Source organism: Thamnophis sirtalis, unplaced genomic scaffold, assembly GCF_051295495.1.
Source record: "Thamnophis sirtalis isolate CommonGarterSnake01/CBP01778 unplaced genomic scaffold, rThaSir2_p1.2 scaffold_11, whole genome shotgun sequence".
NCBI classification, from domain to species: Eukaryota; Metazoa; Chordata; class Lepidosauria; order Squamata; family Natricidae; genus Thamnophis; species Thamnophis sirtalis.
Genome location: NW_028261391.1, coordinates 22,576,148 through 22,591,731, shown reverse-complemented (window position 1 = coordinate 22,591,731; position 15,584 = coordinate 22,576,148). Strand labels below are relative to the sequence as shown.

At 39.2% G+C, this 15,584-nt stretch overlaps 2 protein-coding genes across 2 annotated transcripts in view; one reads left to right on the top strand and one right to left on the bottom strand.

The window, feature by feature from the left end:
* GFM1 (G elongation factor mitochondrial 1) overlaps nt 1-15,584 on the top strand; it is a 42,563-nt gene that overhangs the window by 25,019 nt on the left and 1,960 nt on the right. Inside the window, exons 14-16 of the mRNA XM_014062488.2 lie at nt 11,835-11,997; nt 12,766-12,910; nt 14,346-14,506. Of these exons, the coding sequence (XP_013917963.2) occupies nt 11,835-11,997; nt 12,766-12,910; nt 14,346-14,506 (469 nt within the window). The remainder of the gene's footprint in view (nt 1-11,834; nt 11,998-12,765; nt 12,911-14,345; nt 14,507-15,584) is intronic.
* On the bottom strand, nt 37-9,899 carry LOC106545827 (latexin). The gene is made up of 6 exons (XM_014062489.2): nt 9,414-9,899; nt 7,968-8,030; nt 6,615-6,792; nt 4,759-4,895; nt 3,636-3,698; nt 37-255 (listed from the first exon to the last, which is right to left on the bottom strand). Exons 1-6 carry the CDS (start codon nt 9,693-9,695, stop codon nt 172-174), a joined length of 807 nt encoding a protein of 268 aa, XP_013917964.2. The 5' UTR covers nt 9,696-9,899; the 3' UTR covers nt 37-171.

Here is a 15,584-nt window from a genome sequence, read left to right as displayed (position 1 = left end):
TAAGTATTCAGTTCTAATAAGTAAGAGCTGCCAAACCAGAGTCAAGGATATTTATTTAAGTTCTTGGAGGATATTCAGAATTGGAAGGGTATCTAAAACCTCCAAGCAGTATTTTTATCAGCTGTTATGTAGTTGCTTTCACCTCATCAATTGAACAAGATTTAATTAATATCACTTTGACTGGCGACTATTCTGTGTTACTTTCACTCCATGCTGTGGATGCCATAGAACTTGCATGTGCCAAGGAATAGTTTCCTGCAAATAAAAAAGACAAAATGTTTGAAATATTCAAGTTTTAGGGAAATCTGGGAAGTATATTTTATTTCTGAGTATTGCATCAAGACAAGGTTTTGCCCCTTTTTTGGTACTTTATGCCACATTCATTTCTTTCTTCTTTTCCTATCTCTTTTTCCTATTAATAAAGGTAATTGAGCTATTGACCAGGCAATTCAGAATGTGGATCACAGAAAAAAAAACCTCCTAAAACATTGTCTGATGTACTTTGATTTGAAAGCTAGATTTTCAGATCTGTAATGCAAATGTGCCTTAGGCTTTTGAATTGTGAAACAAAAAGTTTGCAAGGCTGTTGTAGTTGCTTCCAGGGTGGAAATAGAGAGGAACCTCACAGCCCTAGTAAGTTGAATTTCGCAGATCATGAAATTGGAATGAGAATGTGCACCTGTGTTTGTGTGTGTATCTCCAACCTTGCCCTTTGTACTTCGGCTACTTCAGTTCTCCCACTGCCTTTTCTGAATGATATGCGGTACCACCGCTGAGTCTCCCCATAGCTCAGGTTTGCATGAAAGTGGATTCCCTGGCTAGCACTTTCTTGTAGTGCTGTGGTGTTTTTAGAAAAAGCGTAGAAGGTAGACTTTGCTGTACCCTTGCAATTAACTTACATCTTACAAAAGGACTCCGCCTGCATATGGCAGTAAAACGGAGTGAGCGGCTAAAGCTTTCGAGAGCAAAGCCACATTTCAAAATTTCCTTGACAGACTTGAACATTGAGCTAAATCCAGCAGGATGATTGATTATTCTGGCTTATGTGCCAGTCCAATGTGTTCAACAGCAGTACTCATTCTATGGTTCAGTTTTTCAGAAAAATGCTAGGGCCAAATGGCAATACTCAGATCAAATTTATAAGCATATCCAGCTGGCGGGATTGTAACTAACACAACCCAGCCACAACCTGTTGCTACATCTTGAGCAGTCAGTCAAGTACATGTAGTCCTCAACTTACAACAGTTTGTTTAGTGACCGACCAAAGTTACAACAGCAGTGAAAAAATTGACTTATTACCATTCTTCACACTTACAACTGTTGTAGCATCCCCATGGTCATGTGATCAAAATTCAGATACTTGGCAATTGACTCATATTTATGACTGTTGCAGTGTCCCAAAGTCAGGGGGTGAACTCACTTTAAAATATTTCACTTAGCAACAGAAATGTTGGGCTCAATTGTGGTGGTTAAGTCAACCACATCTTAAAGGCCCTTCAAAATAATCAGGTATTGTAATCTACTAGAATTCTAATAGGGCAGAGACCATACGTTTCCGTTCATTGTACCAGGGAGATGGCCTGACACTGGGAATATTCAACAGTGAATTTCTGTTTCTAGATAGGGGAGGGAAACCCTCAAATGGGCAGATATATAGAATTTCTGGTTTCTGAGATTCAATTCAAGAAAATAAACAATATTCATCTTTGGTTAAATTTTGGTCCTCAACCCAGTTGTAATCCTCTTTGGTCCTCAGGTCAGTCCTAAATCTTAGGATAGTATTGTGTGACCCCCCTTTTCTTAAAAATATGTATATGTAGCCCTTGATTTACAACAGATCATATAATGACCATTTGAAGTTACAACGAACTTTGTTTTGCAATGCACTGAAAAAAAAGTGACTTATGACCATTTTTTAAAATGTATGACTATTGCAGCATCCCCATGGTCATGTCACCAAGATTTGGATGCTTGGCAACTGGTTCACATTTATGACAGTTGCAGTGTCCCCAGATCATGCAAATACCCTTTGCAATTTTCTGAGAAGCAAAATCAATGGGGAAGCCAGGCGCACTTAACCGGATTATTAACTTAATGTTGATTTACTTAACAACTGTGGCAAGAAAAGTCGTAAAATGGACCAAAACTCGCTTAACAAATGTTTCACTTAGCATGATAAAATTTTGGCTTAATTATGGTCATAATACTACTTGTATTGGATATCCAAAGTTGCTAACTAGATTTTTTAAAAAGGAGCATCTAGATCAAAGGAAATGATAATTCCCTTTCCGCTGCCTTTACTAAGAACTACTGTATGCTTAGAAATCGGCAATGGCCACCTGTAAAGTCTTCTTCATTTCTTTCAATACTAAATGCTGTTGTAAAAGAACAACCGTAAATGATAGTTTGAACAATGATACCCTTACAGGCATTTAAGATTCCCTATCAAGAAGTCTTTGATCAGCGTAACATGAATTTTGAAACTGATGTTAATATTTTCAGTTTGTCTGTTCTCTAGGCTTGGGCATCTTATTCAATCCCTGCTGTTCTTCCCAATAATTACTGTGAGTTCTCTTTCAAATTTAGATTTGCTACCATAGAACTCACGGTTCTGGTCTTTTAGGGTTTCATTTTGATAAGACAGATGGTTTAGAAGCCAAAATATTCCATGCTTTTTTTGCCATCCCATTGAATTATAAGCATTAAACCTTATTCCCATTCTGGAAACAAAAGTTGGGATCTGCTCACGACTAAATAAGAGTGTTATCTTGTTCTTCGGGCTATCTTGTTCTTATGTTTTGCTGGACGTGAATCAGATCAGGCTGCACTTATAGAGTGCAGGCTACAGGTAGTTCTTGACTTACGTCCATTCAGAATTACAACAGCACTGAAAACATGACTAATGAGCGATCCTCACACTTACTACCATTGCAGCATTCTCCACAATCACATGATCAAAATTTGGGTGCTTGGCAACTGGTGTGTGTTTTTAATGTTGCAGTATCCCAGGGTCCTATGGTCACTATTTGGGACCTTCCCAATCGACTTCCAACAAGCAAAGTCAATGGGGGAAGCTGGATTTGCTTAACAACTGGGTGAGTCTCTTAATAACAGCAGTGATTCACTCAGCAACCACGGCAACCAGGTCTTAAAACTGGCATGACTTACTTAACAACCACCTTGCTTAACAGCAGAAATTCTGCTTCCAGTTGTAGTTGTAGGAATCGTGGTAGTGCAGTGGTTAAATCCAGTATTGCAGACTAATTCACGCTTCGCTGCCAGGAGTTTGAGTTCGATTCTGACCTGCTCAAGGTTTCCATCCTTTCCATCCTTTCAAGGTCGGTAAAATGAGGACCCAGATTGCTGGGTGCTATATGCTGACTCTGTAAACCACTTAGGGAGGGCTGCAAAGTGCTGTGAAATGGTATATAAGTCTAAATGCTATTGCTATTGTAAGTTGAGGAGTATCTGTACAACACTGCTCCCTATTTTGGAACAATTTCTTATATATCCAGTTTAGTGTCTTTGACCATTGTCTGGACGTCCAATATTGTTGTTATATGAAAATAAGATGCATAACTTTTGTTGTGCCCTTTTATAAAAAAAAGCAAACACGTTTTCAAAATGTTACTTACCTGGGAGACAATATCATGGAATAAAACCTCATAGGAAAATTCAAGATAGTCATCATTTCTTTTCTGAAACCATAAAAGGAAAAACCAGTTCAGCAGTTACAGTCCTTGGTTAAATACAGATCATTAATTTTATATAATATACAGAATGTATATTTGACAACAGAATAAAAATAAGAGATTTAGTTTTCCTGTCTTAATCATATAAGCTTAGGTGCAAAGCCGCCAAATTTTTTAAAAATATTCTACTGGCTCAAGCAACTATAGTTTGAAACTTTTCTCTTTTAAAAAACCCAGAGGGTTATATTCTCTCTTAAGGAGAAACATACTTGTCTTATCCCAGCAAATTGTTTGCTCATTTTTTGCTTATTATTTTATGACACTTTGCTTATTTTATCATAATATTAAACCATTAGGGAGTGACTCCTTGGCTTATTGCATTTTCATGACCTCATATTCCTTATAATTTCAGGGTAAAACAGAATAGAAAGGTTTTTTTTAAAAAGGCAGCATACTGCAGGAATTAATCTATACTGTGCTATAAATCTCATGTTTGTTTTTGGTATCCCCAACCTCGAATAACGTGTTACCAAATTGTAAGGAAAAAATAGTACAACCATCAGTCCAGAAAAATTGTTCAGCCGTATTATAAAAGAACAAAACAAAATTAAAAATAAAATGCAGCAGAGTACTCAGAAGTGTTTCTTTTTAAGTTGGGGGTGGGAAATGTCTGGCCTATGGCCTGAATCAAGATTTCACGTAACTAACCTGTAAAATGACCTGTCTCTTCCCCCTTTTAACCTTTCCATCTCTGGCCTTTGTGTTAGTCTTTCCTGAGCTGGAGGGTCTTGTAATTTGTGAATCCCAGATTTCTCAAGAGGGGAATGCCAAATAGCATGACTTCTGTTATCCTTTGGCTCTGTAGTTCTTTAATGTTTATTTTATTAAGTTTATTATGCTGCCCACCCCACTGTCAAGTGGCTGGACTGCTGCATTATTTTTGCTCTGGGGAAATGAGTTAGCGATTTTTGAGTCATAAATAGTGAAGTTGATGTTCTTAAAACAGTCATAACATAGAAGTGGGAAGCAGTCTTTTGGAGGGGGGTCGGAAAGAAACTCGACTTACCACTTGTTTGACATTTTTAATTTGAATCATATTGTACAAGGTGTTTTCTGTTGAATTCTGCCATACTATATATCCAGAGGCAACCTTGGCTAAGTTGAAAATAGGCTTCATTTCTTCTGGCATATTTCCAACATTATCTGGAAATATAAGTAAAAGTTGTACTGAAATAAATTTTGAGAGAGAGAAAATGCAGGGCTAAACGCAGCATTGTGAATATGCATGCTTTAGCAAAATTTATCTGGATATGCAACATGCATGCATTCTTGTGTATCTGGAACTTGGATTTTGATCTAGTAGCCGTGTAGTTGAAACAACTATTGAAAAAAAAAAGAAAAAACCAAGTCTGGATGGACAACACTATGTGGGCAACATTGGGCATGTATTACTCTTAAGATCCATATTGGAGGTAATTATAATTCTAATAGCTACAGACATCCTATAGCCAAATATGATTGTTGTTTTGCACCATTGTTGGGACCGTAAATAACTTCTGTTTATTTGTTTTGAAATTTTATATGGTTACCCGTCTTCAATATATGACTCTGGGTATTGAGCACCTTACTAAAAATCAAATTTAAGGTTTTTTAAAAAAAAAATCCAGTGGAGAGAAAAATATATCCAAAGACTTCATAATAGCAATTTCACAAACAAAGATATATTATGGGCACACACCACACATCCTGACCCAATGCATGAGGAAAAAACCAGGCCTTCTCAGCCTTCTGAAAGACTGAGAGGGTCAGGGCTCTGCAGATCTCAAGGGTAAGGTTGTTCTATTGGGCAGCAATCATGACAAAGAAGTCTCTGTAAGGTGATAATGTTCTATAGAAGGGATTTCGATCATTCTCATTCTGTTGGCTCTGGAGCAGCCAGAAACCTTAAGAGACCAGGTAGTCCAGCAAGTAACCTGGTCCCATGTCAGGTGTGACTTCAAGGGCAGCACAACAGAGAGCACAGTGCAGTAATTCTATTGGGAAATGATTAAGGCAGGAAGGACAGTGGGCAGAACCCACCCCACTCTGGTCCAGGAAGTGAATTTAACTTGCACACAAGACAAATTCTTGCAAAGGGCCCCCTGGTCAGGGTTGCCATTTTCTTTTTGAGAAATGGGCCCCCAACTTAGTCTTAGGAAGTGCTACCCCCCCCCCCTTAAAAATGAAACATCTGACAAATTCAGGCAATATAGTGTGTACCCATGTTAATATTCTGGTATTTTAAAACAATCTGGTATTTTATACTAAAGCAATAGATTTACCCTGAGATAAGTACGCATAGACCAGGATTCACTTTTTAAGACTCCTGGTTTGTTATCATTACGCGTTCCCAAGAAAAAAAATAAAAACACTGTAAACAGAAATGCAAGTAATACATTTATATATCGCTGCTTATTTATGGATTTTAAGAAAAGGATGAGATAGGATGTCACCGTGAAAACCTTACTTTTTTCTGTATTTCCAATCACGATGACTCTGACTGGTTCAAATGAAAGTCAGATCTCCTTATTTAGATGGTGAATAACAGAAATGAAATTAGAATATTTTTTTAAAGGAAAAATCCATGCAAAGATCTCGTAAAAATATTTAAAATAGGTATGTGCCTGCAAGAAATGGCCACACATTTTAATGAATAGGAATATGGTCAGGCCTCTAGACCTTTATATGTTGGAATAGAAAAATGCAAAACCTGCCATTGAGAAGGGAAGATTCTCTGGAGCTTCCTATCAGTTTTTAGGTAGGAAGATATACTGTAATAGTTTATGTTTAGGGTCTCCTGTCACCGGTTATTTGAAAACACAAATAAATAGATGTTATTTAATTTTAGAATGCAACACTTTAAATGGCAGCATTGCGTATTACCTGGTATATTTCGGGTCTCTAATGGCTCAGTCAGGTGCTGAATTCTGCTGTAGAATAGGTTGTCTGCTTCTGTCGAATGTGTCTTAAACGCCCTTTCCATAGTATAATGTATTTCAGGAGCAACAGGTGTGTCACCAAGATGATAAAGTATCTCGGCTGTGCAATCCTGGTATGTGCCCTGTTGCAGAAATAATTGGACCAGTTTAAAACTTCTGTAGGTATTGCTAGCATCATTTGGCTTCATTTTAATTCACAGTAAACCTGATGCCATCCGAATGAGATAGATCAAGTCTTGCTTTGCAGCAACATTGCTCAGCTTCAGCACCTTTAAGGTTTGTAGGTAAATAACGATGGCTGAATAGTTTACAACTCCCTTCGATGATGGATTCTGTTCTGCTATTTCTTTCTGCTCTTATCGTGTCACCAGGACCATTTATGTTTGTTTGAATGTTTATTAACATTTATAGGCTGCCCTTTTCCCTGAGGGAACTCAGGGCGGCTTACATAAAAAATTTATGTAGAAAAGATAAGATGTCATTTCATATTTATCCTTCACATTGTATGGTGGGATAATTCAGTAGCAAGAACTTGATGGTATGTAAGGTCCCCATTAAAAAAAATGAGATTATATCACAAAAAGTCCTTGTTTTTTAAAGGGGTTTTATATTTTGTTTAAAACTTTTTTGAGTCAGTGTACGCTTTATCCTCTTCTTAGGTAACCCATATATGTGTGTGTGTGTGTACACACATACACACACCAAATGTGTGTTAGATGGGAATAGAGATTTGGGGCGGGTGGAGTGGCTTTAAGTCTTTACTTCTAGTTCTTCTGAAGAACAATGAGCTTTGTTTTTGTTTTAATTGCCATTATATAATAAACCACAGTTGCTGGGATCATAGTGAGCTTAAGCCATAAAACATGACTAATAATTTACAATAGCTTTGAATTTGCTCTCTGTCTCTCACAAACAATTTTTCATCACCATTATTGCTATCGGCAACCATGAGAGGGTGGATGATCTGAGGATTCCTGCTCTAGACAGGTAGTTGGATTAAAAGACACCTCTAACCTATGATTATGAGGAAGTTTGGCTTAGAAAAGAGGAAAGGTTTTAACCTCAGTCCCTACAGACATGCATCCATAAACACACATCCCAGCAGCCTTCCCTTTGCCTTTCTCAAAACAGCTTCCCTCATTCCTAATAGTAGCCTCAAAATAGTGATTTGGGGCAGATCTGCCCACATTACGTATGTTTATTTGGGGTGGGGATGCAGATTAGGGCCTCCAGCATCTATGTCAGTCCCTAAACGTCATTCAGCTTATAGTAAAGAAAATAAAAGACCCAAACTTACATTCTCAATGCTTTCTTTCACTTCAAACTTAAGACGGTATTTATGCCCAGAACCTGGAATATTCTAAAATAAAAAGAGAATTATTACATTGCTTACCTTGAATATTTTGGTAGAGGTTGCTATTCTTTATCTGTATGGGTTTATTGGTGAAAACAGGAAGGGAAAGGCATAAAGCCTTAATTTAAGCTCTTTGCTGAAAAACAAAGTGAACTGTCATAAAGTAATTCTTTAAAATTCTGATGTGTTTATGAAATTCATAGCATGTCAACCTTGCAGAGGTAAACTCATGGTACATTTATTCCATCTTTTCCAGCTTGTGTTCAGGTGTTTTGAGGACTACAAGTCCCATATCCCCAGTATATATGATCATGGCTGTGAGGGTATAGTCCCAACATTTTCAGTGACTTTCAGTTGCTATTTTGACCAGATCAGATCAGTATTGTTATTTAGGGAATGCAAAACACTGTAACAATCTTTTTTTTAAAAAAAAATGGTTTCCAATTGATATTTTCACTTTTAAGTGCCCTGGTGGAGCAATGGTTAGAATGTGATATTGCAGACTAACTGTGGTTGCCAGCAGATGGGCAGTTTGAGTCTCACAGGCTCAAGGTTGACTCAGCCTTCCATCCTTCCAAGGTTGGTAAAATGAGGCTCAAGATTGTTGGGGGCAAAAGGCTGACTCTGTAAATCTCTTAGAGAGGGCTGTAAAGCTGCCTATAAATGCTATATAAATATAAGTACTATTGCTATTGAAAGGGATCAGTGGTTAAGACGCTGAGCTTGTCAATCAGAAAGGTTCGGCAGTTTGGCATTTCAAATCTTTAGCGCCGCGTAACGGAGTGCCGTTACTTGTCCTAGCTTCTACCAACCTAGCAGTTCGAAAGCATGTAAGAATGCAAGTAGAAAAATAGGGACCATCTTTGGTGGGAAGGCATACACCGTTGTGTGCGCCTTTAGCGTTTAGTCATGCCGGCCACATGACCACGGAGATGTCTTCGGACAGCCCTGGCTCATCGTCTTTGTAACAGAGATGAGCACTGCCCCCTAAAGTTGGGAAAGACTAGCACATATGTGCGAGGAGGAGGAGGGGGGGGGAAACCTTTACCTATTGGTATTGCCCCTGTCTGGGAAATGCAATGATGGATAGCTCGGGAAAGCCCATGAAGGGATGACAATCCTGAGTTGAAGGCGCTTAATAGTTGCAGGTGCGATTCCTACCGTGGGCGAGGAGACAAGTTTGGACAGGGGAAGTTGAGTTTTGTTTTTAAGCAGGGAGGGAGGCGCCTCGGGATCAAAATTCAATACCCCCCCTTGCTCCCCCCAGGACTCTCTCCCCCATCTGTTCTTGCCAGGTCTGTAAGCTCTGCCAAACACAACTGCTGGCTTCGGTGCTGGCGGTAGGTAGCTGGGCGGGAGGCGCCTTTCCTTCCTTCCCTCCGGGCTCACCTCCAGGCTGGCTTGCTTCACTCGCCCCATTTCGAACAGCCTGTGCGGGCTCCCGCGCTGATAGGTGAGGTAGTGGAACACCACGCCGGCGGCTCTGCTGGCCGCGTAATGGGACGCCGAGATCTCCATCGGGGCTCCGACAGGAAGCTCCCCGAGGAGCAGCTGGGCGGAGTCGGTCGAGGCGCGCGGAGGCCTCTCCGGGTCCGCCAGCACCAAGGAAGCCGGAAGCAGCAGCAGCTGGAGGAGCCGAGCGGGGGCTCCTGGGCCGCCGAGGGTCCGCATCTCCGCGGGGCTGCAAGGAAGGGGCCTGATCCGAGCGCTGCTTCGATTGCAGGAGCCGGAATCCGGCTTCAGCTTAGGAAAGCGGCTCAGAAACTATTGGAAACCGCCCTTGAAGTCAGGTGTTCTTTAAATCAGTGTTTCCCAACCTTGGTGACTTTAAGTCCTGTGGACTTCAACTCCCAGAATTCCCCAGCCAGCAAGGTTGGGAAACACTGCTTTAAATTATTGGGCGCGACGGCTCTAGCAAGGAAAAAACCAGGCGAACCGTTCCGGCTTTGGGGATTAATTGGCCACGAAAGAGCCTGCAAGGGGAGTGCAGTCAGAGGGCAAAGGAGAACGTTCCATCCCGAAGAATGTTTGCTTTTAGAGAGCAGAGTTCGCTGGCAATTCAGAGAAAGGGTTGGGCAGTGCTTCCTCCTCCCTCCCTCCTTCTCTTTTCCTCTTCTCCCCCCCCCCCCCAAACCTGGGGCTAAGTTCAGTTATTTACCGAGTGGAGCAAGCCAACCTTATGCCACCAGACTTAAAATTTTGGGCTTAGACAATGGGACCTAATACATAAAATTATCTGCTACAATGTCCTTATGATACAGAAGCTCACAATAGATGCAAACTTAATGTAAACCGCTCCAAACTCGATTGCAGAAAATACGACTTCAGCAACAGAATTGTCAATGCCTGGAATGCTCTACCTGACACTGTGGTCTCTTCCCCCAAACCCCCCACAACTTTAACCTTAGACCGTCTACTGTCAACCTCACCCCCTTTCTAAGAGGCCTTTAAGAGATGTGCATAAGCGCAGCAGCGTGCCTACTGTCCCTGTCCTAATATTCCCTTGTATTTGTATTCATTTCATGTATTCATAATCATGTTTATACTTCCATCTGTTATATAATTCATGCTTGACGAAATAAAATTGAAAAAACCTTATCCAGGGCTTCGGGACGGGCTCCCTCTTAGCCTCACCCACATCACAGAGCTGTCATGGGAAGTCAGGAGCGAAGGAGGAGGACTGTGTGCTCTGCCTTGAAAAAAGCAAATAGATTAGATTAGATTAACAGAGTTAGAAGGGACTTTGTAGGTCATCTAGTCCAACCCCCCCAGCCCAAGCAGGAGACCCTCCACCATTTCTGACAAATGGCAGTCCAATCTCTTCTTGAAAGCCTCCTGTGATGAAGCTCCCACAATTTCCGAAAGTAAGCTATCCCATTGGTTGATTCCTCTCACTGTCAGAAAATTTCTCCTTATTTCTAGGTTGAATCTCTCCTTGATCAGTTTCCATCCATTATTCTTTATCTGGCCTTCAGGTGCTTTGGAAAATAGCTTGACCCCCCTCCTCTCTGTGGGAGCCCCTCAAATATTGGAGAACTGCTATCATGTCTTCTCTGGTCCTTCTCTTCACTAGACTAGCCATGCCCAGTTCCTGTAACTGTTCTTCATAAATTTTAATCTCTAGTCCCCCAATCATCCTGGTTGCTGTTCTCTGCACTTTTCTAGAGTCTCAACATCTTTTTTATAGTGTTATGACCAAAATTGGATGAAGTACTCTAGGTGTGGTCTTACTAAGGGTTTATAGAGTGGTATTCGTACCTCGCTTGACCTTGATTGTATCCCTCTCTTAGTGCAATTTAAGATTGGGTTGATTTGCCTTGTTCCTTGAAGCATCTGGACATAGGCTTCACTGAAGCTTCCCCAGAAAATCATTGCAGATTGCAGTCACAGTTTCAACGTGTTCCTTTAATTATCCTTCCGTTCAATTCTATTTTGTGTGCAAAGAGAGAAATTCTGCTCAATTCCCTATTACCCTTAATTCTGTCACACAAGCCAAAGGCATTGTAAAGCTATTTTGTAGTTATTTAAAGGTTATAATAACCTATAAATAAAAATATCTTCCTGTTGGCCCCCATAAAACAATGTTTTTAAAATGAAATGTCTTGATAATAAAAATACACAAATACTAGTTTGTATTTGAAATTAGCCTGCAGGTTTGAAAATCAGTGTTGATCACACAGACTGATCACAAAGCCGCTTGTCATCATAACCATAACACATAATGTGTATTACTTTACATTACATTATATTGCATTAAACAACAGGAACAGATGTGATTTGCCTCTAACATAATATTTTCATTTTTTGCAGGTTTGATTATACTCACAAAAAGCAGTCTGGTGGGTCAGGCCAGTATGGAAAAGTAATAGGGTATCTGGAGCCTCTAGAACCAGAGAATTATACCAAAGTGGAATTTCTTGACAAAACAGTTGGGACAAATGTTCCAAAACAGTTTATTCCGGCTATTGAAAAGGTAATATATATTTATTTTAGTTTTATTACATTAAATATAAGCCAGACATGATTGCAGACAGGCCCCTGTACTGTTATAATTTTACTTTTAGAGCATAATTACTTTGAGTTACAATTCTAGTAGATAGTGAGATTTCTTTTCAGAGTAGTGAATTAGAACCCAAATTTTAAGCAAACACCAGCAGTTTTTGGAAGTTGTAGATATATGGGGAGATCACTACAGGGCTTGAGTTCATCCCCCATTTCTTAGGATTTTAAAACCATGAAAGGTTATCTCCAAATATCTCATTTCTTTTTTGCAATAACCTAATTTTACAATATTTATGTGATCTCTAAGAGTCAGCAACAACATTTAATTTATAGTATGTCACACTCTCTTAAGGTTTCATTTTATTTTCAATGCTGAACATGCCTAATTATGTCCTGATTGCAAATCATTGCTTTGAATCATATTTTCTGTATGTATATTTTCAGTAACTTTCTGACTGTTAAAGTCTACAGTAGTGGTAGTCAACCTGGTCCCTAGTGGGCATTCCAGCTTTCATGGTGGGTAGTAGGGATTTGCTGTAACTCTGCTTTATAAATTTTATAAAATAAAGTTACTTCCCTACTTTATAAATTACCATTTCTGTGGAACCGGTGGGTGGTTAGAAAATCTTACTTCTAACAGAGATACAAAAGTGGGCAGTAGGTATAAAAAGGTTGACTACCCCTGGTCTACAGTATCATTTGGGTCCGAAATCACTAATGGCCAAGTCATGTTTTATAGGGATTCCGTGATGCATGTGAGAAAGGCCCATTGATAGGTCACAAGATTTCAGGAATCCGGTTTGTCTTGGAGGATGGAGCTTCTCACATGGTGGATTCTAATGAAATCTCTTTCATCCGAGCTGCTGAAGGTGCCATGAGGCAAGGTACAGAGAAGTTTTTTTTTCAAATGCTTTCTCTCTTGCTTTCTCATTTATCCATAATACTAATATAGGTAGTCTTCAACTTATGATCATTCATGAAATGATTGTTTGAAGTTACAAGGGTGCTGAAAAAAAAACATCTGGTCCTTGCACTTATGACCACCACATCTCCATCATCATGTTATCAAAATCTGGGGGCTTGGCAATTGGCATGTATTTACAATGGTTGTAGCATCTTAGGGTTGCATTATGGCCATTTGCAACTTCCCAGGTGATTTCCAACAAGCAAAGCCAATGGAGGAAGCAGGATTTGCTTAATGACTGTATGATTCATTTAATGATCATGGTGTTTTGCTTAGTGAATGTGAAAAAGGTCATACAATTAGATGTGACTTATTTAACAACCCCATTGCAACAACAGTTCCAGTCCCAATTTATATCTTTCTATCAATATTTAAAAACACGGATAGTTCTTTATATCCAACTAACCAACCCACACATCAAGTGTCTAGTTCTTTCATTCTTATTGCTAGCCATCACTTAGGACTTTAGACTTGTCTTTATGTTCTGAAGAATTGCATTTCTTTCCTATTTATATCTGCTTATCATGATTTGGTTAGCCCGGTTGGACTAATTGGTTGGTCTGGCTAGGTGGCTCAGTGGCTAAGACTTCTGTCAATCAGAAGGGTCGGCAGTTTGAATCCCTAGTATAGGTCTTCTGCGTTAGCAGGGGGTTGGACTGGCTGACCTCCAAGGTCCCTTCCAATGCTGTTACTATTAAGTTAAGATTTCCCCCATCTTGTTTTTTGCAAACATATTTGGGCTTTATATTAATAAGTGGATGTAACATTCATAAAATAATTGAATGTATGAATGACTGAATGTGTTAGAAACGTTTGTAGATCATCTAGTGCAGCTCTCTAGAGAAACAGGAATCCACTAAGCCAAAGATGTCAAAACCATCGCGTCAAGTGATGTTTCGCAACATTTTCCCCATTTGTGGAGCTGGACTGGGTGTGGCCTGGGCATGACACATCCAGCCCGTGGGCTGCCATTTGACACTCCTGCACTAAGCAGTGTTTAACAAGCTGTTACTTGATGCTCATTTCAAAATTTTCAGTAAGGAAAATCCCTCTTGATTCTAGATGGATGGTTTACTGTTTCCTCCAACTGGCATGGCCATAAAACTGCCTGTCTTGGGGTATATCATGCAACTTGTTTTTTACAAATGATGTTTTTTTATTATTACTCAACTTGATGTGAAAACAAGTCTTTACACACTGCACATCTATATAGATATTCATTCATTCATTTATATTAAATTTATTTGCCACCCACCTTACTACAAGTTGACTCTCTATGATGATGTGTGTTAAATCGTAAATATAAAAGGGCATTTGACTGTATAGGTATTGTATCATCTCTTCCTTTAACTCAGCTCTGAAAGAAGCAAGAACATGTATTCTTGAGCCCATTATGGATGTGGAAATCCTAGCACCAGTTGAATTCCAAGGACCAGTCATGGCTGGAATTAATCGCCGTCATGGTGTTATCACTGGGCAAGAGGCAGCTGAAGACTATTTTATTCTTACTGCTGAGGTATGTATGTACTACTGTCATCTAATATTGTTGTCAGTTGCGAGTTGTGTCCGATGCTTCGCAACCCCATGGACAACGTTCCCCCAAGCCTTCCTGTCCTCTACCTATACCATCTAAAGTTACTGTTCAAATAATGATTTTATTCATATCTATTTACCAAAACACTAATAATAATAATTAATATCTCAGAATGGTTACAGATTTCAATTAATTTTTTTTAGAAGATGATGAAAAAAAAATCAAACTTTTATTTGACATAGACATTAAAGAGTTTGAAGCTATGGAAGACAACAAAATTGAGGTTACCAAAATGTGAATTCAAAAGACAAATATAAAAAAATCTGGGTTGATGCCTCTTTACTTATTTTTCCAAATAAGCTCGTAAAAGCTGTGAAAATTCCACTTGAATACTAAAGATTGATGAAAGATCAAATCTTGTAATGCCAGAGTAATGATTTAAAAATTAAGATGTGTGAAGAACAAAAGAAAGGAATATAAAGTTGCATTATTTAAGAGATAAATTATTTGTTTTATGTTTCTGGTAATTCCTAGTGGTTTTTTTTGTTTTTTGCTGAATCAAGACTAAAAAGATGATTTTGGGTTTCATATAGGTAAAAATTAGGGTTATTTTTTATTTGTAACTTTACAAGAGGGTGAAAAAGTGTATAATGAAGGTTGAAAGTCATATATTTATTATTGGGGGGCTTGCCTTTTTCTTTCCTATTTTTTTTCTTTGACTTTTTTCTGCACCTTGTAAATTTTTATTTTTCCTTCTTGTTAGTTTATATTCGTTTTTACTATGCTTATTAAAAACTTTATTAAAACGGGTGTGGTGGCTCTGTGGTTGGAGCTGAGGCTTGACGGTCAGCAGGCCTGAATTTAAGACCTGGGTACTAAGTAGCGGGGTGACCTCCAACCACCTTGTCTAGCTCTTGTCCACCTAGCAGTTTGTAAGCATGAAAAATGTGAGTAGATAAATAGTTACCATTTTGGTGGGAACCTGGGCAGAGAGGACAGAGGGGAGCACCCATTGGACATCCCTTGAGCAATGGTGATTCACTGGCTAATTCGTCTCAAC